Here is a 25935-nt window from a genome sequence, read left to right on the forward strand (position 1 = left end):
GTAATGATTTGTATGTTATTTATTTACCTACTATCTCTAGGTTCTCATATCTGCTGTTTATTCACTATTGTGATAGTGGCTGAATCTACTAATACTACTGATACTAAAAGAAAACCCTTTTCTTGTAGTAACTGGGAAAATGATAGGGGCAAGCATTTACTCTTGCTCTGTGTGTGTGTGTACATATATATATTTATAGTTAATATGTGTATATACAATATCCTCCCTCAAATATCAGCATACCACAGCTGGCTTTATTAGAGAATATGCTGTATTAGCCATTTAAAAATACCACTTGGCACTCTAAATATGCTTAAGCTGTAAAGAATATTCACTATTTAAGTTAGTGTCTGAGCTCATAATTTCATTGTCGACTTCTCCCATTAATGAAGTGGAAACCTGAGTGTGGTACTTACACCTTTCCTTGTTTTTCCTCTTTTCTGACTTAACATGAGAGAAAAGATGATTTCTTTTGATTTTATTAAAGATGACCCTAAAAAGCTGCTTAATGCTATCAGGCAGTTAGATCTCTGCTTACAAAAAACCAGATCTGTGACCCTTTTTTTTTGCATTTCAATAACTTTATTAAAAGGTATATCCCTTAGTAGCAAAACTTAATGGTAGTTGGTTAGTTTAACTCTGCCAACTCAAAATTAACACTGATATATTAAAAATATTGGAACATAACATCCTTTGGGAAAACTGAAAAGTTATCCACAAAACACAGTTTACAGAAGTGTTATACTGTGGTTCTTTAGTTTACTTTCCAGTTATTTACCCATAACGTGGTGTCAAAATTGGGTGTGGCCATCCTGGATGAATTTGGGCTGCACATTGCACTGAGTAACTATTTACAACACTTTTAAGATTGTAGATCTCCTTACACTGACTGACTGACTTAGAAAATCCTGAGCACTATCTTAGCAACCTCATAATTATGAAGATGCCACTTTTCTTAAGATTTTCCTTTTGGCATAGTAGGGGCAATTAGTTGGAAGTATATTCTCTTCCTTTTGAACAAAACTCAAATTTAGAAACAGTGGCAGTATTATACAAACAGTCCTTAGTAAATACTTCTGGTGTGTTAAGTTTTTGGAGTGATGTTGATTTGAGTTACTAATACAACAAATTTTCTTGATAGAACTAGATTGAGGCAGATTTTGCAACATCCCTTGTTTTCTAGAAAACACATTAAACATAATATGTCAAGATTACTAGATCTGCATTTGTTTGCTTCATATAACATGCTCTCAAATTTAAATGTAATTTTTATGTAGCAATGAAATCCACATCTCTGGTTAGTCAATTACTTGCTTTATGGATGACAACAAACCACTTTTACTGCCTAAAATAATAATACTTGTTATACCTTAAAAGTGCATTTGTGAAATGTTGGTTTTGATATGCCTCATAAATTTAAAATTTAAGTAGGTCACCATTTTTAGTATCATCGAAATATAATATATTGACCCAATATAGAAAGTTGGATCAATGTTAGAAATGAAGATTCACAGTTTATCTTGACAGGCTTGTCATTAGCATCTCACATTTATGCTCTGAACCTTGATTTGTATGCTTCACAAATGAATTAAAATTTTTAGCATAATTCCCACTGAAGGATAATATTAGACAGTTCCCCCAAACCTGAGAACATTAATGCTACTCTAGTTGTGATGTTTTGAGGCCTCACACCTTAAATCCATTATATTATAATGGAATTAATAGCTCAGGATTGTGGAGAAGGGCTTCAGAGGAGTTTTTCATTGCCATAGTAATTCAGTTAAGGGACCATTTCAGGAATTGTTGAAAGGTGGGCTATTTTGTAGTAACTGTGCTTCAATTGCCATGCAGTACACCCAGAAACAATCCATTTCAACTTCTGAACATTTGATTTGTAACGCTTTGACAAATATTTAGTTAAACACTTGGATAAGAGTTCTTGCCAGAAGGTCAAATCTCTGCCATTTATTTTGGAATGTGTCCGAAGACATTCTACTCCTGTGAACTCTACACACTTCTTGCTTGGATCTCCAGAGCAATGATAGACAGTGTCAACACACAAGGCTTTGCATTAGAAAATATGATTCTGCAGTGGCATGCCTTAAGATGAACTTCTAGTCTTTCAAAATTAAGGCTATTCCTCTTTTCAAATGGCAAGTTCTCTTGAATGAGTAACAGTGTCACAGAAATTGAAAGGCAGTAGTAGCTTTGACTTTCCAGCAAACCTGTATTTTCATCAAGTCTGAAACCATGAACCTATACTGGTTTATTTGGATCAAGTCAACTGTCAATGGGACATTGCTTTCCTCTTCTATTGATTTTACAGCTAAACAGAAGCAGCTCAGACCAACACACCCAAGATGTTTGGGCTGTACCTTCATTTTGGACAGGACTGTCCAGTAAATTGACAAGTAGAGAAAAGGTCTCAGTGTCGAACTCAAAAAAATGAGTCAGGCTAAGAAGATCTTTTGCTTCAAAGTCCCTTAGCCTTACAATCATTCTGTGGCCATTATCATGTGCTGATTCAGTTAGTCTCAAGCAGCAGACCTTTGGCTGACATCTCAACTCCTGTCCCAAGTGCATTCAGCGGGTGTAGCAGTTTCTGAGAGTCAGTTGTTTCTACCTCTGTCATCTTGATTGCGACTGCGGTTCCTCAAGCAGCGATAACCACCCTCCCTGGGCCTGCTCTCACCTCACCCTACAATATTAGATCTGAGAGGTTCACAGTCTAGGGGGCTCGTGGGTAAGAGGTGAGAGGCAGGTAGAAGGAGAGCTTTCCTGGATGCAGGTCTCTGCAGCGCCACCTGTATGATACCGCCCACCCCAGGGTCAGCTCAGAGCCAAAGGGCTTAAATATCCTTTTAAAAAATAGTTTTCCATACATGAAAATTAGCATCTTCACAAATACTAGCAGAGTCATAACAGCAAAACAGAAAACATTATTATGAAGATGTTAGCTTTTTTATTATTAAACTGTTTTTATTTTCCTGCAAACCTATTGCTTCACTGTATAAAAATAGCACCAGCTAACACAGTATATTGCAAAATTAAGATAGTATTGTTCTTCATCTGACAATATACAACAAAGACTTTTCTCCTCTGCCAGGCATTCCCAATGGAAAGATCATTAAGTATTTTGACCCAAATCCAGGGATGGATATAAGCAAGTTATGTAAGACTTAAAATAATGTTATCCTTGAATCATATAATTTTTAAACCGACTTTTTGCACATAATTTTAGCAACTATGAATATTGTAACTTGTAGCCTAGCCTATAGATCATAGGGTATTGTGGAAAAGATGCATAGTGTATTTATCTGTAATTTCAAAGTTAAGGGGATTTTTCTTCCCACGCACTGTAGAAAGTAGTTTCTTCTTCCACTGGTACTACTTAAAGTTGCTCTTTAAAATTTTCTATCCACCACTAATTTAAGACAACTATGCTAGATTAAGTTGTTTCATACTAGTTTATTTAGGAGTTCCATTTTCAGTCCTCAATAGATTTTATGTATTTCTCATATGCTTCTTCACTCATAAGTTCATCTAGTTCTGAAGGATTACTCAGTGTCATCTTGATCAGCCAACCTGGAACCAAAAAAAGTGTCTTGTATTCAAAAATTACCTTTTAAGAGTAAAAGTCTAATTCACTCAAAATGTAAAATTTTTGAGGGCCTCAGAATTAATCTAGTATTTACGTAGAATCACTCAGTTTTTTCAAGGAGCTTAAATTTTAGCCTTAATCATTAGGTTAATATCCTGCATATCACAACTGAAAAAAAATTATAACCAGAATTGATTCTACCATAACAGATTAAGAACTCTTCGGTTGTAGTAACATTCAACAATGGACACTTAAGACTTTACATATGGATCCAAATAGACAAGACTTGGTATATCTTTCTTTAAAAAAAGAACACCAAGACTCACCTCAAACCCAAAGACAAACACAGACTAAAAGTCAAGGGATGGAAAAAGATATTTCATGCAAACAATAGGGAGAAAAAAGGTGTTGCAGTACTTATATCAGATAAAATAGACTTCAAAACAAAGAAAGTAACAAGAGATAAAGAAGGACATTACATAATGATAAAGGGCTCAGTCCAACAAGAGGATATAACCATTATAAATATATATGCACCCAACACAGGAGCACCAGCATATGTGAAACAAATACTAACAGAACTAAAGGACAAAATAGAATGCAATGCATTCCTTCTAGGAGACTTCGACACACCACTCACTCCAAAGGACAGATCCACCAGACAGAAAATAAGTAAGGACACAGAGGCACTGAAGAACACACTAGAACAGATGGACTTGACAGACATCTACAGAATTCTACACCCAAAAGCAGCAGGATACACATTCTTCTCAAGTGCACATGGAACATTTTCCAGAATAGACCACATACTAGGCCACAAAAAGAGCCTCAGTTAATTTAAAAAAATTGAAATTCTACCAACCAGCTTCTCAGACCACAAAGGTATAAAACTAGAAATAAATTGTACAAAGAAAACAAAAAGGCTCACAAACAGATGGATGCTTAACAACATGCTCCTAAATAATCAATGGATCAATGACCAAATTAAAACAGAGATCAAGCAATATATGGAGACAAATGACAACAACAGCACAAAGCCCCAACTTCTGTGGGACGCAGCGAAGGCAGTTCTAAGAGGAAAGTATATAGCAATCCAAGCATATTTAAAGAAGGAAGAACAATCCCAAATGAATAGTCTATAGTCACAATCATTGAAACTGGAAAAAGAAGAACAAATGAGGCTGAAACTAAGCAGAAGGAGGGACATAATAAAGATCAGAGAAGAAATAAATAAAATGGAGAAGAATAAAAAAAAACAATAGAAAAAAATCAATGAAGCCAAAAGCTGGTTCTTTGAAAAAATAAACAAAATAGATAAGCCCCTAGCCACATTTATTAGGAGACAAAGAGAATCTACACACATCAACAGAATCAGAAATAAGAAAGGAAAAATCACGACGGCGCCCACAGAAATACAAAAAATTATTAGAGAATACTATGAAAATCTATATGCTAACAAGCTGAAAAACCTAGAAGAAATGGACAACTTCCTAGAAAAACACAACCTTCCAAGACTGACCAAGGACGAAACAGAAAATTTAAACAGACCAATTACCAGCAAAGAAATTGAATCAGTAATCAAAAAACTAGCCAAGAACAAAACCCCTGGGCCAGATGGATTCACCACTGAATTTTATCAGACATATAGAGAAGACATAATACCTATTCTCTTTGAAGTTTTCCAAAAAATAGAAGAGGAGGGACTACTTCCAAACTCATTCTATGAAGCCAGCATCACTCTAATACCAAAACCAGGCAAAGACCCCACCAAAAGAGAAAATTACAGACCAATATCCCTGATGAACGTAGATGCAAAAATACTCAACAAAATATTAGCAAATCGAATTAGAAAAATACATCAAGAGAATCATACACCATGATCAAGTGGGACTCATCTCAGGTGCAAGGATGGTACAACATTTGAAAATCCATCAACATCATCCACTACATCAATAGAAAGGACAAAAACCACATGATCATTTCCATAGATGCTGAAAAAGCATTCAGTAAAATTCAACATCCATTCATGATAAAAACTCTCAACAGAATCAGTATACAGGGCAAGTGCCTCAACATAAAAGGCCATATACGATGAACCCACAGTCAACATCATACTTAACAGCAAGAAGCTGAAAGCTTTTCCTCTAAGATCAGGAACAAGACAGGGATGCCCACTCTCTCCACTGTTATTCAACATAGTACTGCAGGTCCTAGCCAAGGCAATTAGACAAAACAAAGAAATACAAGGCATCCAGATTGGTAAAGAAGAAGTCAGACTGTCACTATTTGCAGATGACATAATATTGTACATAAAAATCCCTAAGGACTCCATTCCAAAACTACTAGAATATCTGAATTCAGCAAAGTTGCAGGATACAAAATACACAGAAATCTGTTGCTTTCCTATATACTAACAATGAACTAACAGAGAAATCAGGAAAACAATTTCATTCACAATTGCATCAAAAAGAATAAAATACCTAGGAATAAACCTAACCAAGGGAGTGAAAGACCTATACCCTGAACATTACAAGACACTCTTAAGAGAAATTAAAGAGGACACTAACAAATGGAAACTCATCCCATGCTCTTGGCTAGGAAGAACTAATATTGTCAAAATGGCCATCCTGCCTAAAGCAATCTACAGATTCAATGCAATGCCTATCAAAATACCAACAGCATTCTTCAATGAACTGGAACAAATAGTTTTAAAATTCATATGGAACCACAAAAGACCCTGAATAGCCAAAGCAATCCTGAGAAGGAAGAATAAAGCAGGGGAGATCTCGCTTCCCAACTTCAAGCTCTACTACAAAGCCACAGTAATCAAGACAATTTGGTACTGGCACAAGAACAGACCCACAGACCAGTGGAACAGATTAGAGACTCCAGATATTAACCCAAACATATACGGCCAATTAATATATGATAAAGGAGCCATGGACATACAATGGGGAAATAACAGCCTCTTCAACAGCTGGTGTTGGCAAAACTGGACAGCTACATGTAAGAGAATTAAACTGCATCATTGTCTAACCCCATACACAAGTAAATTCTAAATGGATCAAAGACTTGAATGTAAGCCATGAAACCATAAAACTCTTAGAAAAAAACATAGGCAAAGATCTCCTGGACATAAACATGAGTGACTTCTTCATGAACATATCTCCCCGGGGCAAGAGAAACAAAAACAAAAATGACCAAGTGGGACCAAGTGTATCTGTACAGCAAAGTATACCACCAATAGAACAAAAAGGCATCCTATAGTATGGGAAAATATATTTATAAATGACAGATGCAATAAAGGGTTGACATCCAAAATATATAAAGAGTTCATGCACCTCAACAAACATAAAGCAAATAATCCAATCAAAAAATAGTGGAACTGAACAGACAGTTCTCCAAAGAAGAAATTCAGATGTCCAACAGGCACATGAAAAGATGTTCCACATCACTAGTCATCAATGAAATGCAAATTAAAACCACAATGAGATATCACCTCACACCAGTAAGGATTGCCACCACCCAAAAGACAAACAACAACAAATGTTGGCAAGGATGTGGAGAAAGGGGAACCCTCCTACACGGCTGGTGGGAATGTAAATTAGTTCAACCATTGTGGGAAGCAGTATGGCGATTCCTCAAAAAACTCAAAATAGAAATACCATTTGACCCAGGAATTCCACTCCTAGGAATTTACCCTAAGAATGCAGCAGCCCAGTTTGAAAAAGACAGATGCACCCCTATGTTTATCACAGCACTATTTACAATAGCCAAGAAATGGAAGCAACCTGTGTCCATCAGTAGATGAATGGATAAAGAAGAGGTGGTACATACATATACACGATGGAATATTATTCAGCCATAAGAAGAAAACCAATCCTACCATTTGCAACAACATGGATGGAGCTAGAGGGTATTATGCTCAGTGAAATAAACCAGGCGGAGAAAGACAAGTACCAAATGATTTCACTTGTCTGTGGAGTATAAGAACATAGAAAAAACTGAAGGAGCAAAACAGCAGCGGAATCACAGAACCCAAGAATGGACTAACAGGTACCAAAGGGAAAGGGACCGGGGAGGATGGGTGGGAAGGGAGGGATAAGGGGGGTGGGGGGGAGAAGGGGGGGCCTTATGATTAACATGCATAATGTGTGTGGTGGGGCACGGGGAGGGCTGTACAACACAGAGAAGACAAGTAGTGATTCTACAGCATCTTACTGTGCTGATGGACAGGGACTGCAATGGGGTGTGCGGGGGGGACTTGGTGATGGGGGGAGTTTAGTAAACATAATGTTCATGTAATTGTAGATTAATGGTACCAAAAAAAAAAAAAAAAGAACATAAATGAGGTTAAGGGCATTAGGAAGCAGTCTTAGAGAGAAGGGCAAGGTAGCAGGCAACAGGACTACAATGAATCCTAATTTTGTTGTTTATTGGCTATGTAACCTTAACAGATAAATCCTTTCAGGCCTCAATTCATCTATAAAAAATAGAAAGAATTTTTGTTTGCTTATGGCCTACCTCATGGGTTATTCTGAAGATGAAAACATGAAAAAAACTGAAATTAACACAATAGGTATTATTCTACTACCACCTACATCACAAAATATGATTGGATGCTTTGTGTCTGAAGCAGTAAATACTTTCCAAGTTTTTACAATGAGTCTACAACTATGATACAAAGAGCCCTGTAGAATAAGACAATATTTTCATCAGAGATCTTAAGCATAATCTTACATATTCAGCTAATGTCCTCCTTTTCTAAGGAGAACATCTCTTTAGTACTAAAAAGTGCAAAGAGATGAAGCTAAAGCTTGCTTTAAACTCTAGATTAAATGTTAAGTGCAACAACAGTCCTTTGAAAATTTCCTAGCAACAACTTACCATCTTCATAACAAGATTTGTTGACAAGTCCTGGATTTTCGGCAAGAGCTTCATTAATTTCAGTTACTTCTCCTGATAGAGGAGAATAGAGTTCACTAGCAGCTTTCACACTTTCCAAAGCTCCAAACTCATCTAAATTGAGAAAATAAAACATTAAATATCTAAAATTAATGACCTTTGAAAGGATAAAATATGGAGAAATGGTAACCTTTAAGACAGTCACGATAAAAAATTCTAAGTATCTTTAATTAAAATAAAGTTAAGTTTTGTCCTATCACCTATAAGGAGGACATAAATATTCTCAATATGGACCCATGTCTTCTAGACAGAGTGAACAACAAATGGTGGTGTATCTGAATACCAGGTATGCTTAAATTAAGTTCAGTAAGAAAAAAAATTTCAATTTACTGTGGCTCAGGAAAAATAAAATTGTAGGAGATGCCAGTAATGGTGAAGTACCTCATATCAAACCAGCCTTCCTGCAGATAACAATTACTAATTCTGAACAAAACATAAAAACAATTATGAACTCTGTAGAGTGACCAAAACGTGAGTCAGCCCTTGAAAGCAGAGACCCAAACTGGGTTAAGACTTTCATTTATGCAATACACACCCCAATAACACTGCACCATCCAAAGAGCAGAGTGTAACTAGAACATAAATACAAAACCAATCTTATTTGCCTGAGCAGTCAGAGGATAGCATGTAGGGCTGGCTAAAAAAGTTGGCTAGAAACTGAGGGCTGAAATCCTAGAAAGAAAGGAGCCAGAGTGAAGAAAAAGTCTACAGAAAGATCCTTAAATGACCCACAGACTCACTTTCTGAAATTAGCAGAGAACCTAAAGTAGCTATTGAAACTATGTTCAGTGACTTAAAAAAAAAATTGTAAGTGTACATATGGGGGAATACTTGCAAAGAAATGGAAATTCTAAAAAATGAACATTCTAGAACTGGAAAGAATATCTAAAATAAATTAACTGGATGGCATTAAAAGCAGACTGGATACAGCAGGTCAGTGAAGGTGAAGAAAGATTATCAGAAATCAAAAATCCAGAGCAGAGTTAAAAAAAAAATCTTAAGTCACCTGTGGGACAGTATCAAGTGATCTGAACAGAATGACAATGAGAATACAACATACAAAATTTGTAGGCTATATCTAAAGTAGTGCTTAAAAAGGAAATTAATATTTTTAGGTTGTATTTAATAAGAGTATCTTAAGAATCAATGACGTGGGTTCTACAGACACTAGGAAATGAACAAAAGCAGTTTGTGGAGAGGAAGCAACGCTCAGAAGAAGGGGTGACACTGGTAATTTTTTTTAATGGCTTTTAATCTGAAGAGAGGTACCAATCTGTGCCATGAAAGCCAAAATTCTGAAAGAAAACCTCAGTTTTACTGGCTTAAAGGACCAGAAAACAAGTATTTGGGGCCCCCATACCTATTGAAAAGTGAGATGGGAAATCCCAAGAGGCTAAAATGGAGAGCCATGAAACAAGTGTGTGCAGGGCAGACTCCAAGTATCCCAGCTAAGGCTAAAAGAATTAAACTTAGATTTTAGCTGCCACCCACCATGAGGGAGGCAGTGTTTTACAGTGAGTTTAAAAAGTCAAGTAAAAAAATACTAAAATGGACAAAACCCAAGTTTCCACCTTAAGAAGCTGAAAAGATAAGAGCAAATTAAATCTAAGTTGAAGGAAGAAAATGATAAAGATACAAACAGAACAAATGAAATGGAAAACAGAAAATTAACAGTAAAAATGGGTTCCTTCAAAATAAAATTGATAAATAGTTAACAAGACTTCTCAAGAAGAGAGAAAAACAATTACCACAAATGTGAAGGAATGAAAAAGGAGTCCTCACTACAAAGCCTACAGACATGAAGGATAATAATTGAAAAATGAGTATCTTTATGCTGAATTCGACAACATAAAATGGAAAATTCTTCAAAAAAAAACCTAACAAAATGTAAGGTAACAATATCTAATAGACTTATATCTATTAAGGAAATTAAATTTCTATCAGAAACTTTCCCACAAAGAAATCTGGTTCAGATTTCACTGGTTAATTCTACCAAACATTTAAGGAAGAAATACTAAACTCATACACATTCCCAAACTTATTCTCTGAGACCAATATAACTCATTCCAAACTTGACAAAGCCATTGTAAGCTAAATATCTCAAGAACATAATGTAAAAATTACTCATTAGCAAATCAAATCCAGCAATTTATTTTTTAAAATAATGTTTGCATCATGACAATCAGCAATTCAAGGTTAAACATTCAAAATTAAATCAGTATTACTCATTATGCTAAGAGAATAATGCAATTGTCAATTTGTCAATTGATGGGAGAAAATGAATTCGACAAAACATCCATGAATAATGAAACTCTTATTAAACTAGACATAGAAAAGAACCACATCATCTGACAATGGGCATCTATGAAAAACCCCAAGCTAAATATCATAACTAATGATTAACAATGTTTTCTTCCAAGACCAGGAACAAGGGCTTGCTCACCACTTCTATTCAACATTATACTGAGGGCCCTTGGCCAGGGCAGTAAGGCAAGGGAAAAAAGTAAAATGCATAAAGATTGAAAGGAAAAAATAAAACTATTTACAGATTGCTTTCAGTGTCTCAGTAACTTTTTATGGTGATCTCTAGGCCAAAACAAATAGCTAACAATTAAATTTATTAAGAGATTAAGCCCAATAGTAAGTTTTTACATCCTAACAACTGAATAGCTGTTTGAAAAATTAACACACATAAATGGAAAGAAAAATATTTTTCACTCTTTAATGACAATATACATGTGTCTGTTCCATACTGTATAAGTTCTCCATCAGAGAATCAGACTGAACACTGACCATTGCCCTATTTGATGTTCTACACTGATTTTTTTAAATCTTTTTTTGGTATCATAATATACAATCACATGAGCAACAATCAAATCCCCACCACAAACCCCATTATAGTCACTGCCCATCAGTGTAGTAAGATGCTATAGAGTCACTACTTGTCTTCTCTGTGCTATAGTGCCTTCCCTGTGCCCCACCCCCCCACATTGTGTGTGCTAATTCTACACTGACTTTTGTGTAGAATTTGCTTCAAAGATACATTATGCAAAGTGTTATAGTGAGATCTAATACTGAAACTGTTAACTCCATTGAGCTATTAGTGTGGTGTCCAACAGATGTCCAAAATTTTAAGTATCCCACAGCACAGCATTGAGGTATGTACTTTGGGAACCATGGAGATAAAGATTTCTTAGAATAAATAAAGATTTGTTCTATACAGAAGAAAGAACACTGAATAAGTTGCTCTTGCTAAAATTAAAGCTTCTCATAAAAAAAAAGTTAAAAGTGCAAAGCTACAAACTATGACAAAACAGTTGACCCTTGAACAACAAGGGGGTTAGGTGCCAACTTCCAGTGCAGCCAAAAATATTAAAAGCCACCTATAACTTCTGACTCTCCAAAAAGTTAACTACTAATAGCTACTGTTGAACAGAGGCTTTGCTAGTAACATACATAGTTGATTAACATATTTTATATACATAGGTATATATTGTATACAAAGTTCTTAAAATAAGCAAGCTAAAGAAAAGAATTTTTTTCAAGGAGTTCCAAATCTCCAAAAATTTTTCCAATATATTTATTGAAAAAAATCCATGTGTAAATGAACCTGTGCAGTTCAAACCTGTGTTGTTCAAGGGTTGAAAAGAATTTGTACCTAGATTACATGAAGAATGCCTAAAAATCAATGGTAAAAACCCAAATGAAGGCTTGGTAAAAGGCTCGACTAAAGACCTCATAAAAAAAAGATAAATGGCAAAAAAAGACATGGGAAGGTGCTCAACTACAATTTGTCACTAGGGAAATGCAAGTTAAAATCACATGAGGTTTACAGTGCCTGCCTCTCTCATACTGCTGGCGAGAATGTAAAATGGTACAGCCACTTTGGAAAACTGGCAGTTTCATATGAAGTTAAACATATACCTACACTGAGCCAGAAATTCCACTCCTACATATACTTAACCAAGAGAAATGAAGACATGCATTCACAAAAAAGATTTATCTAAAAAAATTTTATAGTAGCTTTATTCGTAACAGCCAAAAACTGGAATTAAAATGTGTTATGTTCATATAATGGGACACTTCAGCAATTAAAAAAATGAACTACTAATCACTGAACATGAAAGACTCTCAAAATCATGATATTGCACAAAAGAAACCAGACACATTATGTAATTCCTTTTAAATGAAGTTAAAGAATAGTCAAAACTAAGCTATGGACAGAAATAAGAGGTTGTCTGTTGAAAGATTTTAATTGGGAAGGTTCACAGACCATACATGTTTGTCAAAACTCATTGGATTGTACACTAAGATCCATACCTTTCATTTTATGTAAATTTTATATCAATTTAGCAGAAAGTTTAAAGAGGAAATTCATTAGAGATACTACCTATTTACATTAATAGAATTTTTTTTTAAACCACAGAAAGGTTCAGGCTACTCAATGGCTGTAAAAGAGATGTTCAGAAGCTTAATCTCCCGCCTAAGCGCAACGAGTGGGTACACAGTAAACATGAGAAAAGAAAACAACGTATGTTCTGATGTATAGAAAAAAGAAAAATGGACAGATGAAGATTATCAATCACAACAAGGGTCTTTCTATATCGGAAAAGGTTCCTAGGAAGATTTTCAGAAAGAGAGATATAACCTTTATTGTATCATGGCCAACCAGGATATCGAAAGCCAGAAAGCAGAAAAAGTTCAAACAAGATAACTGATGAGGAAAGTTTAAGAAGAAAAAGAAATGGCCAAAGATACTTAGAAAATTAAATTCTGTAAGGCTGTCATATATGTCAAAGAACTTACGAATAATATACCCATACTATGGGCTAATATTTATCAAAACGAATCTTATGCCAGATATTATGCTTCATTTAATCCTTTCAGCAACTCTGAGGTAGGTACAATTATCCTAACTTACAGATTAGAACTAAAGTAAGTAATTTCCCCCCAGATCATACAGCTGATAGGTTGTGGGGCCAGAGGACCAGTTTTGACTCCTGAACCCATGTTCTTTCCTGATATTCTATACTACCTCCAAAGAAAAGCAGAGGTTACCTTTTAAACTTTAGACCTCAGCTATATTACACTGCATCAGTGTATGTGTATGTACTAGAGGGAGGGTACTAAAGGCCATTTCCCTCTACTTCTTCCTACCTTCTGTTCCAGACTCTGAAAATGCTTGTTGCTCTCTTCCCCATCATCCCTTGCAACTAAGGGTGGCAATACAACTCAAACCTGGAGTAAGATACAAGAAAACATGTGCTGAGAGACTTCTGGTTGAGATGTTCTTTCCCCATAAAGAGACAAACAAAAGCTTGCCCTTCTCTTCCTACTTTTGGATATCATCATTTGAGAATGTGATGCTTCAAGATTTTTCTGCCATTTTGTGACCTCTGACACAGTGAGGCATTGAAAAATTACCAGGAGAGATTGTGTCCTTGATGTGCCTTCATTGTGCCACAGAGCCAATCCTCTATCTCAATCTCCAGACTGCCTGAATGAGATACAATAAAACCCTACTGGTTAGTCTACTTTTAGTGAGTTTTCTGTTACTTGAGAAAAAAAGCACTCTAATTGAGCCTGAGAACAAACAAGATTTTATTCAAGGTAAATAAAATTTATGACACAAAGATGAGAAAAACACTCACCTTGTTTGTTCAATTTTGTCCCAACTTCCGGCAGACTACAGTAAACAACATCTCCCAAAGCTTCCTAAAAACAAAACAAAAACACTAAGACAGCAAATTAAACTTCCTAGTGATTTAAGAACTAGCCACACTGAATCCCCTCCCTATAATTTGTAATACACATTTTATATTTTAGGGGCTACATTCTGCTTTTTCTTATCACCCTTTAAAAATGCAAAACTATTTGTAGCTCAGCTGCAAGGAAACAGGCCACAAGCTGGATTTGGCCCACAGGTAGTAGTGACCCCCGTCACAAATCCTAAGCCCTCCAAAAAGATTACTGGCTCTGAGAACAGATAGACTGTGCTTTTCCACCTGTGCAGTTTTTATAGGCCATTTCCCTTGCTATATTTGCTGAAATCCTACCCACTGATACTACAAATAATAGTCCTCATGCCTTATACCCCTGCAGACGTGGTATCCAGTAAGAAGTGAGCTCTCATCAGGTGAGCTCACTTACAACCTCCTATACCGTCTGGTTCATTCATCATGTAATGTTCTGCATGCTGTTTTCCTAGTAGGTGATTCCCCTCAGAGATAAACTCCAGTGAGAACAGCTCTTCCACAGCACAGTATTTCACAAAGGACCCTGTCCCAGGCTGTACAGGTACAGATATGCCAGTGAAGACAGATACAACTGCCATGATCCTCAGTGCCCAAGATTCCAACATTTCTGAAAATCATATACTCCGGCGGTTAATATCCCTTTACCATCCTGCCCCGCCCCCAAAGGTGTGGCTGACAGTCATGCTATTTGCTGCTTATTTTCTTTTACACAGTATCTCTAAAGGAAATCAGTGGGAAGGGGGAAATTAACAGAAAAGATTGGCTAAAGGGAAGTTCTGCCTTTCTGTAATCTATGCCAATCTAGGTTTTCCCTCTTCTCCATGTCCCCCGCTATGTGTACATCGCTATATCCACAAAATACTTGTCAACATACCAGCATTTTGGCTGGCTTTTCTCCCTTAACTGTCCTAATATGAAACACACACATTTCTTTCGTAAATAAGGTAGGTTTCCTATTTCTAAGTGTTATCCTTTCAGTACCTCTTAAAAACACTACTACCCTAACTCAATTATGTTTTACTTGTTTCACCTATGATTGATTTCTAAAGACACCCAATAAACAATTTTTTAAAAGTAGAGACAATCCACAATTTAGGCAAGAGCAGTCTTTTAAGTATTTCAGGACAGTCCAATACCTGTGCAAAATTGCTGATTCCCACTGTTCCGATACCATTTTGTGTTGTTATCCATTCATGTTTGTCTGTGAATTTACGCACTAAAACAAAGACCAATATTTCAGAAGAGCAGTGGCATCACTTCCTAAAAAGCACTTTTCATTCAATGCTGTCAGAAGGCAAGACTTTCTCAGCATTTGTTTGACTTATTGACATTGCCTTTCAATAGTATCCTGCCCAGGAAAAAACAGGTCAAGGGAAAAGATGGAATGAGTATCTTCTCAATAGTAGCATCATTTACGCAAAGGTGGGTTGTTGTAAACACCTTGTGCATCTTTTGGAGATTTGATTATTTGTTCTGACAGACTAAATCACAAAATATTTTGGAATACATTTCAAAATGTATGTTCATCTGTTATTGGTCTGTCATTCAGAAAGAAGTCTGTCCCTGTGACTGCATTGGGGTATGGGTAGGGACTTGATAATATGGGTAAATATAGTAATCACATTGTTTTTTCATGTGAAACCTTCATAAGAGTGTGTATCAATCATACCTTAATAAAAAGTAAAAAAAGAAAGAAGTCTGTCCCTCTAAAGACAAACTTTAAGTGATGAGGAACTCAGAGTCAGCATAAAGTCTGCTCATAAATGATACAAACTTAAAGAGAAAGTGCCTCTTCAGGTAGTGTGAAGAGAAAAAGGCTTCACAGCAACTTGGTTATACAGGAATGAAACTGACCTAAAACAATAAGTTCTTAAAATTCCACTTAAATCAAATTCAAGCCTGCCCTGGAAAAAAGTGGCTACCATCATTTAAAGAAGCAAACTTTAAGATTAGAACTCAACAGTCACTTCAGAGCTAAGCCATTAATTGGTAGGAAGTCAAGCTCTGCTCAACATTCATTAGACAGGTTAGTCCTTGGCTTTATGAGCTTCTCTCCAAAGATGTGGTCAAACTATTGAAGAAGTCCTGGAAGAAAGACTGATGGAAGTTCAAGAGATGTGAAAAAAGTTATTTAGGATTTAATGTTAAAAGTACATGGCTTAACGAATAATTTTTTTAAAGCATATGCTATCTTCTTAAACATGTATCACATTCTGAAGCCAAATACTTTCCTAAAAATAATGCATCAGAAATGAATAGGAAAATGGATCACTAATTCAAACCTTACTTATTCACTCTTACCTTTTACCCAAGACAGTTGTACTTAAAACAGCATTAAGTTGCTTTGACTACACAGCTCTGATATGCAGAATGTAAATAAAGAGTACATTACTTTTTCTCCTAATCATTAAAAAACTTTAATTTTATACTTTTCAATGGAAGTTACAAAATCTGTCACAAAGGAAAATGCTTTGGTTCATTTCACTTCAAATAACTGAAAGCTTCAGATAGTATGATCTTTCAGTAAGAAATATTAAGGCTTATACTTGGTATTGTGACTGTTAGTTAACTGTCCCCAATTGCCTTTTCTTGACTACTTAAGGTCTCACCTTCAAAGCTCTTCCCTGCCAGAAGCTTTCTCTAGCCCTCTTAGTCTGGTTTCCTGGGCCAACCAATTTGCTACATACAACACTACACCATTCTCTCCCCACCCAGATTCCCCAACACACTCACAATACTTAACACGGTACAGATACAGCCTGTCAGCTTCCCGCCCCCCCCCACCCGTAAGTAGACTGTAAGTACAATGCAATCAAGAGCAGTTTATCTCATTTTCATTTGTATTCCTGGTTCTAAACATAGTGCTGGGCACATAGTGAGCACTCAAAAGTTGAAGGGGTGAAGTAATTCTTTGAAGTTATTAAGTAAAGGGGATTCTCTACAAAAAATAGTTAATTGAGAAAGACAAGTACCAAATGATTTCACTCATATGTGGAATATAAGAACAAAGGAAAAACTGAAGGAACAACAGCAGCAGAATCACAGAATCCAAGAAAGGACTAACAGTTACCAAAGGGAAAGGGACTGGGGAGGATGGGTGGGAAGGGAGGGAGAAGAAAGGGGGCCTTACGATTAGCATGTATAATGTGGGGGGAGGCACAGGGAGGGCTGTGCAACACAGAGAAAGGCAAGTAGTGATTTTACAGCATCTTACTATGCTGATGGACAGTATGTTGGGGGGGGACTTGGTGAAGGGGGAAGTCTAGTAAACATAATGTTCCTCATGTAATTGTAGATTAATGGTACAAAAAAAAATTCAGTGGAAAAAAAAATAGAGTTAATTGGCTACAACACTCATTTCTCTCTATCACTGTTACAACTCTAGAACTGGCTGATTGCATTATCAATTATAAGCAGTTTAAATCTAAATATACCTTTTTAAAGCAAGGGTTAGACAACTATAAATATACGACTTCTCTGAGACTATTGTCTTGGTTCTGGCCTTGCCATTTTGCCTAATTGTAAAGATAATCTTAGGAATAAGGTTACTCTCACATTCAGCAACGGAGCAACCACAAGTTTAGAGAAAAAGGGAGCAACATTACTAAATAAGCTAAATGTACCTAGGTGCACTTCAAAGTCCCTAAATCTTTACTAGACCATACTGTTTAGACTAATGACAACGATCAGTACAATTTTCCTTTAACCCTTGGTCCAACAAAAAAAAAGTGGACAGGAGATTAATAATTACTTTCTTCCTGTGACTTGGAAAATAAATGGTATTTGGCCTTGAAAATTAGGCATTTTGAATACTGTATGAGAAGTCTGTATGTTCCTCCAAAGTCACTAGTCAGATAATATATAACTATTGGTCTTTTTTTTTCCTATTTGATTCTATGCACTAATATTTAATAACAAATAACATTTTTCAAGTACTTACAATGTGTCAGGCTATATGTACAGCAGTTACACTATTTCATTTCATCCAACAACTGTAGTAGGTATTAGCATTTCCATTTTTCTGATGAGGGAAACAGACTCAGAGAAGTTAATGGGACCTCTTCTCTCACTACCCATGATTCTGCCGAAGATCACATAGCTAGTAAGAGGTAGGACCAAAATTGAAAGTTGGATCTGTTATTAAAAACCTTGGTGTTCAACCAGATAATGGGTATTAATATTTTGGGCAATATTTACCTAGGTAACTGGAAAATGCAAAAAACTACCAACAGTGCCACAATGAATAACCAAGAAACAGACCTGAAATACAATTCTTATCTGACAAACGCTTTCTTCTTCTATTCAAATTGGTAATGTATTGATATGTCATTAACATAACTGAGGGATATTATTAGCGAGAGGAGAGAGGCTACTTTTATATTTCAGATTTTGGAATAAACAACTTTATCAACTCTCCAGTCCCAATCCAAAATAGTTAAGTTAGTGAGACAATAGCCATCACAGACCTATGCAGCCTATGTAAGAAGCCTGAGTTCTTGGAGATGCAGTTAGTGTCCCAAGCATTTGCACACGAAGAAAACTTTTCTCTGCTGCTAAAAGTTGTGCCAAAATCGAGTAAGACGGCCAAGGCGTTTATGGGCAGGTCTCCCAGTTTAAAGTCCGTCGAAGTTAGGCCTCATTTCATCCCCGGCACATCCATGAGTCTACATAGACTTTTGCAGAACATCTCTAGAGTCCCGTAGACTTTATCTCGCTGCTTTTAGGAAATCGGTGGGCCTTCAAAATTAAGCTCGCCTTAGCTAGTAAAAATCTAGATCCAGTGCTTTAATTTCAGAAAATGCTCTTGCTTTAATTTTATTTCAGCGTCCTCAGCGATGGTCCGTGAAGCAAACTAAAGCCTATTTGTCTCCACTTGTAGGGTTCTTGATGCACACAGATGAGAGATAACCTAAGGTCAGTAAGAAGCTTAGGCAAGCCTGCAGGGTTCCCCAGCTGCGGGTGGCCGACGCTCCCGTGGGAACGGGCCGGGACACGGCAGCTGTGCGTGTGCCCCCTCCCCCCACCTCCGCCAACCCGGACAAAGGCTGCGCGTCGTCCACACCACTTAGGGAGGGGGGCAGCGCCACGCGACTGGGGATCCCAGCAACGAAAAGCATGGGCAGGGGCCGCCTCGCCGGACCGGGGACGGTCTGCTGTGGGGACCTGAGGTTAAGGAGCGAGGCGCCGCAGCCCCTTCCCCAGAGGCAGCCCGGCCTGCCCCGCGTGCCCGGCCGCACTTACCGGAGAGCAGAGCAGGGCCCGTGCGCAGCGTCCGGACGGCGTTTGCCCTCAGCCCCCAGGGACGCAGCGGGCAGGGCGTGACGGGCACCAAGGCGGCGCGCAGGCTGCACAGCGCAGCCTGCAAGCTCCGCACCGCTCGCACAGCCATGTTCGCGGGAGTGCGGGGCCGTGGTGTAGGGCTCGGGGCCGCCAGGGGCTGGACGGGGTTGGGGACGGGGGCCGACCGGAGCGAGCCGGCGCGAGCCGGCTGGGCCGGGGCAGGGGCGGGGATTCCCCGGCTGGCGCAGCCTCGGATTGGGTGACGCTCGGGAGGGGCGTGGACATGTGGAAAGACCTGCGGCCCCGGAAGGGGCTGCGGTTGAGGGGCGGGGCTTTGAGGGCAAGTGAAAACGCTGTGTCAGCAGCTCCAGACTCCACGGACGGCGGGTGGTGAGAGAAGTCCCACGGGATGGCTCCGTGGAGCCTCCGCATTCCCGTGCTTTTGGCCCTGGGGTCCCCCAGAGGGCAGGTGCGCCTGGTCCTGTCAAAGGATGAGTCCTGCCCTTCTAGAGATGATCAGAGTAACTAGAGCAGAATTCATAGCCTGCTCCAAGCAATGTTCCAGGTGAAGATGGGCCTTGGCCAAAGAGCACAGACACATAGTTACTCTTTGACTTTTTGAAATCCTGAAAACAATGCGGAAACCCAATTAATTACTTTATGGATCCAAAGAGGCCCAGGAACCTGAGACAAGGGACAGACAGAATCATGATGTTCAGAGAGGGGCAAGGACTTGTCCAAGGATCGGGAATGGCTTCTTGGTGAAGACTGGACTGGAGCCAGTCAGCTAATGCGGGAGCAAGCGTGGGCAGTTCCTTGCTTAAGGAGCCAGCCGAATGACCAAGGCCTTTCCAGAAAAGCAGAAGACATGTACCCACCGGAGGAAACAAGATAATTACCTTCTGAGAAAGACCTCGCCTTCAACAGATTTCAGGAAGTGAGCGTTGTTGATGGATAAGTTAAACTCACTTTGAAATAGTGTTTTATTTGAACCAAACGACTTCTAACCCGGAAGCGTTGATTGCCATGGGTAAGCAGGGAAAAAATGTTCAAGAACCCAAGTCATATAAAAGGTTTACAGCTACTGGAGGAGAGAGGCAAGCAATAACTTAACAGGGGTACAGTTCATTCGCATAAGAAAGGCGATATACCGCCTGTCTACGGAAATTAAGCAGAAGGGCAAACATTCTTGCTTAACTGTTAGCCTGAATGCAGATACTAGTTATTTAGCTTTTAACTTATTTAACATGGTATTCTAGGGTGAGAAAGTAGTGTTCACCAGTGGCTGTTTTGTGACTTTGGCCTAACCTAATTGCAGTTTCAACTTCCCCCAGAAATGTAGTCAGGAATTTCCTAGTCAGCATCAATAAGGTAATCTGTCACATGTGCCCTCTCCATCTCCCAGAGGAAGACTAGGTAACCCACCTAATAAGACCCGTTTGTCCCTAAACGAAGGTGACTTCACCCAAAATAATCCTTTTTTTCTGTTTATGACTTCCTTGACCTGCCTTTAAAAACCTCTCCCCTTCTATAGTACTTTGGAGTATTTACTTGCTGGAGGAGATGCTGCCTGATTCATGAACCACTTAGTAAGTCCAATTAGATTTTCAAATTTACTTGGTTGAATTTAATTTTTCAACATTTATTCTAAACTCCAGATCTTGGTTATTTTCTGTAATGTCGATACTCTGTTTTTATTGTTTTGTTAAAAGCCTGTAGCATGATATAAACCATGCCCTAAAATATTGATTTCTAGCTCAACTCATTTGGTGGGAAAAACAAGATCACATATCAGTGTGTGGGCTGTATTAAATAGAGGCTCTTCCACCAAAACAACAGGAAATGCATCATTTTTTTAAAAACTCTAACAAACATTGAAGATAATAAAAACTTCTTTTTTTCCCCCAACTAGTAATCTTTGAAACTTCTATGGTTAAAGATTTGAAAGGTCATTCCATTGCACATTTGGTACAGATAACTGAAAATTGCAGGTGGTCATTTCTTTTGAGCATCTCAGAAGGATCAGAAGGAGCCCATTCATCTCTTTGAGCTTTTTTTTTCTCTCATAACAATATGATTGAAAAAGTTGCCAGTTTGATATTTCTAGTGTTGAAAAGCCACAGGCCCAAAAGCAAGGGCTGGGCCAGGACACTAAACCCGAGCTTAATGCCTAGCCTGACTTGCAGTTTCATCTTACCCCAGAAATGTAGCCTTAGTCCATCAGGAATTTTCTGGCCAGCACCAATGAGGTAATACGTCACATGAGCCCTCTCCAGTATCACCAAAAAGAAGATGAGATAATATGCAGGCTAAAACCTCCTGCTCTTCCTCCTTAAGGAAGGCTGACCTGGCCTGAAACAGTCTCTTCTTTTCTTTTGCTAATAACTTTTTGGCCCACCCTCTTATCTGTAAAAACCTTCCATTTTGTATAACACCCTGGAATATAGCATTTTTCTATTTGCTGCATAGGATGCTGCCAATTCATGAATGGCTTAATAAAGCCAATTAGACTTTCAAATTTACTTGGTTGAATTTTTTTTTTTTAACTAATAGTAAGGATGTGAAGGGTAGATGGGAAAGATGAGAAAAATAAAGAATTTGCAACTTCTTCAGATCTAAAACTTTTCCTGTTTAAAACAGACTGTGTATATATCCAGGTAGGTTTCTGTACCAGTCAATCAGGAGATATGTGCCCACCTTGCTATGTTTTATTTGATGGGCATCTCTGCATATACAGTTGCTGTTCATACCTGACAAAATAAAGAATGGGTGATGAGCTTCTGGGGGGATATAAGATGATGAAATCCCCCAGGTGTTTTGTACATTGCATGTTATGTGGCATTTTACAAAAGATCCAGGGTTTGGATTATCAGGTGATATCCTGATTCAATTGTCAAAGACATTTAAGCTCTCATCCAGATAAAAAGCAGTAGTTAAGCTCAGGGGTTGATTAAATCAACTGTTCTGAGTCCTCATCAAGCACCCATATTCCTCTCATCTTTCTGCTTTGCCATCTACAGCTTGTTCTCCATGGCAAGGTAGCTACCAAAGTTCCAGGAATCTTACTCAGACAAGGTGGTGTCTAGCAGCATTGGAGCCCATCTCTGTGTCTTTCATTATCAAATTGACTCTTCCCAGAAGTGTCCTAGAGACCTCATTTTTCATTGGCCAAACTGGGTCATGTGGCCACCCTAAACCCCCTCACTGTCAAGGGAAACGGATTATAATTACTAAAATAAATCAGGATTTACCTTGAGGTGGCCACAGGTAACATTCCCATGAGTCATGTGGAGGGTGGTAGATGGCTACCTACAAAATTATTTTTCTGATAGCAAGGAGGAAAGCGCGGAATGGACTCAGGGCAGGCAACCTGGAGTATCTGCCACAATGGGTGTGTGAGAAGGAAGGACAAGACCGGGTGAGCTGGAGAGGGTATAGGAGGTGCTTCCCCTGGGGAGGGGAAATGTGCACTTACCACACAGACATCTGGAAGCCTTTTGATCTCTAGATCTGTGGTTCTCAGAATTTAGAGCATGGTTATTAAGTCTTACTGCACATTGAAATCATTTGGGGTGCTTAAAAAACATTGGGTCCCAGCCCAGAGTTTCTGATGTATTGGGATGAAATCCAGATTCTAGCATGCAGCCAAGGCTGAGAACCGCTAGTGCAGATCAACAGTTCCCAAAGTATCATCTAAGGAACACTAGCCCCAATTGAGGTGCTACAATACCAGGTGCCTCGGTCAAAAGGGTTTGGGAATCATTACACACTCTCTCTCCTGCTCATTTCATCCCAGGAGACTCACAGTGCACTTTTAGCATATTAAAAGCAGCTCTGACAACTCCCATACTACAAAATTTGTGTAACCTTTTATAATCCATTGGTTTCCCCCTTTTATTTGGTCTAGAAACAATTCTGGGGAGATGATGCCTGTTATGGGTTGAATTGTGTCCTCTGACAAGATACATTGAAGTCCTAACATCCAATGCCTCAAACTGGGACTGAATTTGGAAATAGGGTGGTTGCAGATGTAATTAGTTAAGATGAAGTCATAATGGAGTAGTGTGAGCCCTTAATCCAACATGACTAGTGTCCTTACAAGAAGACAAGAAAGGAAAAGGGAGAGGCCATGTGGGAGCAGAGGCAGAGATCAGAATGCTGCATCTACAAGCCAAGGAACCCTAGAAGCTAGAAGAGAAATTCTTATCCAGAGCCTTCAAAGGGAGCAGAGCCCTGCTGACACCCTTATTTTGGACTTCTCTCCTCCAGAACTGAGATCAATTTCTATTGTTCTAAGCCACCCAGACTATAGTACTTTGTTCCAAAGCCCTAGCAAACTGATATGACTCCCATTAACATCTCTTGGACATAGTGAATCATTCAAAAGCAGAATCAATCATTCCAAAGCAACCTCTGACCAACCAAGGAGATGAAGTAATTAGTATATGTAGAGGAGACTTATTTTTTCCTGAATTCTAGGTAACATTTGTTTTATTTCTAGGAGGAAATACATTTGATTAGTCTATCACAGTATTGACAGTTGTATGTATGTATGTGTTTTTCCTTTTTTTTTTACCTGTCAGGCTTGGTAACTTTATGGACACAGGAGAACATCAACCTGGAAAGATTACAGAATCTATAAGTGTGGGCCCAAAGCTGACTTTCCCCCACTCTACAGATGACAGCATGGAGGAGCAGCTTAGACTGTGGGTGTAGCTGGTACAGGATGAGGGGCCTGTGCCTCTGACAGCAACTCGAGCCACTCACTGCTGCTTCCAGGCTCCTCTCTTCTATATTTAATGCCCAGGAAACTGAGTATTTTCATCAGTAGCAAATCAACAGTCTCTTCTTCCTCCAACAGCTGCAGAGGGAGAAAAAACATGTGACAAATATAGAACGATCCTCTTTGGGGACTTTTCTTTATAAGGGAAAGCCATGGTCTTATTTTCCAATTTGGTTCCTTTTAGTCACTTCACTGTTCAGAGTCACTTTTGTGTTGGGATTCCCTCTCTTCTGGAAATTCCAAGGGTATGTGCTCCCGCCTTTATCCCCAGGTATCTCCTCCTTCCCCTCTGATGAGAAGGTAAAATTCCCTCCACCACTCCGAAAAGGGCTGTTTGGATTTATGTACCAAGACCCTCATGTATTACTGCTGGAAATGTGAAATGGTGCAGTTGCTTTTGAAAACAGCTCGGCAGTTCCACAAAATGTAAACCAAAGTTACCGTATGTCTTGCCAATGGGTTTCAGTCCCAGGCAAGTTTGCTATGGATTCGACGTGACCAAAGAAAATGACAGCAAAACGTTGTTGGGGTGAAAGGATTATGCCCAACTTTATTTCCAGGTGGCTGGTCAGTCACTAGAATCCCGTTCACTCAGAGCAAGTCTGTATGCAGCAAGCCAGTCTCTGCCTCTGGGCCCCTCTGTCCACTCAGCTGTCCTCTGGGCCTCTGTCCTCAGTGCTGCCACCACTCCAGCCTCTGTGCTGCTCTCCTGCAGCCTTGCAGCCCTGCCACCATGTCGCGCCCAGAGCACTGGGTGGAGCCCTTTTTATAGAGTCAACAGCCATGTATTGCCCACAGGTGTGCAGTGAGCGAGCCAACCAGGGCCAGGTGAGAATCCTGACCACAGGAACTCTCATTTTATCCACACCATATAACTTGTTGATAAATTTCTAGGCCCAAGATGAAATTGCTCCTGCCCGTGGTTGTGTCAGCAAACTGAAACTTAGATAACTTTTGTGTCCCTGTAAATGCTCCCCTTGACCAGAAATGCAGTCTATCCAGTCAGCTAAGCCCCAAACATCAAGCCAGCTCTGGGCTCTACACTTACTTCCTTTTCCTTCTCACTACAAACAAGGTTGACTGTGTGGTCCAGTCAATCAGGTGTTTTTCACTTTTCTCTTCCTTGTTCTTTATTCTTTATACTATAAAAGCTTCCTGCCTTCCACCCCATTTTGAAGACTGTCCGCTTCACGAAGGGTTAAAGTTTGTATCACCTAACTTGTTATCTTTAATCATTTTTTTAACAGGTTCTCAACCTAGGCTGTATATTAAAATCACAGAGGCTATTTCAGAAATACCAATGCCTACATCATTCACCCAGGGAGCCTGTTTTTATTGGGCTCAGGTGCAGCCACAGTGGTTCCAAAAACCTCCAGGAGGTTTAATGTACAATCAGCTGAGAATCACCGGTGTGATGAACAGAGTCCCATGCTGGGGATTGGGAGACCCCGTCTGAGTCTGCCCTTTTTTCATTTGTGATATTGGGAAGTAATTTCCTCCTCCTGGGCCTCAGGAGGAGCTGCAGTGGTCTCTTAAGTTCCCCTAATGTC

At 38.8% G+C, this 25935-nt stretch overlaps 1 protein-coding gene and 1 pseudogene across 1 annotated transcript; both read right to left on the reverse strand.

Annotated features, from left to right (window-relative positions):
- Positions 1 to 559: 559 nt before the first annotated feature.
- On the reverse strand, positions 560 to 3273 carry LOC118924503 (cyclin-G1-like; annotated as a pseudogene).
- Positions 3274 to 3453: 180 nt separating this feature from the next.
- On the reverse strand, positions 3454 to 19813 carry GCSH (glycine cleavage system protein H). The gene is made up of 5 exons (XM_036909348.2): positions 19564 to 19813; positions 15459 to 15538; positions 14218 to 14281; positions 8489 to 8620; positions 3454 to 3585 (listed from the first exon to the last, which is right to left on the reverse strand). The coding sequence occupies exons 1-5, from the start codon at positions 19709 to 19711 to the stop codon at positions 3488 to 3490; spliced, it is 522 nt and encodes a 173-aa protein (XP_036765243.1). The 5' UTR covers positions 19712 to 19813; the 3' UTR covers positions 3454 to 3487.
- Between the last annotated feature and the right edge of the window lie 6122 nt (positions 19814 to 25935).

Source organism: Manis pentadactyla, chromosome 15 (assembly GCF_030020395.1).
Source record: "Manis pentadactyla isolate mManPen7 chromosome 15, mManPen7.hap1, whole genome shotgun sequence".
Taxonomy (NCBI): Eukaryota; Metazoa; Chordata; class Mammalia; order Pholidota; family Manidae; genus Manis; species Manis pentadactyla.

Bases quoted from the DNA above. Each gene is read 5' to 3' on its own strand.
- GCSH (XM_036909348.2), bottom strand. From the start codon at position 19,711: ATGGCTGTGCGAGCGGTGCGGAGCTTGCAGGCTGCGCTGTGCAGCCTG. The intron at 15,539-19,563 runs GTAAGTGCGGCC...TCTTTGTTTTAG, and splicing joins GGGCCCTGCTCTGCTCTCCG to TGCGTAAATTCACAGACAAA. The intron at 14,282-15,458 runs GTATTGGACTGT...TTTTGTTTTTAG, and splicing joins GAATCAGCAATTTTGCACAG to GAAGCTTTGGGAGATGTTGT.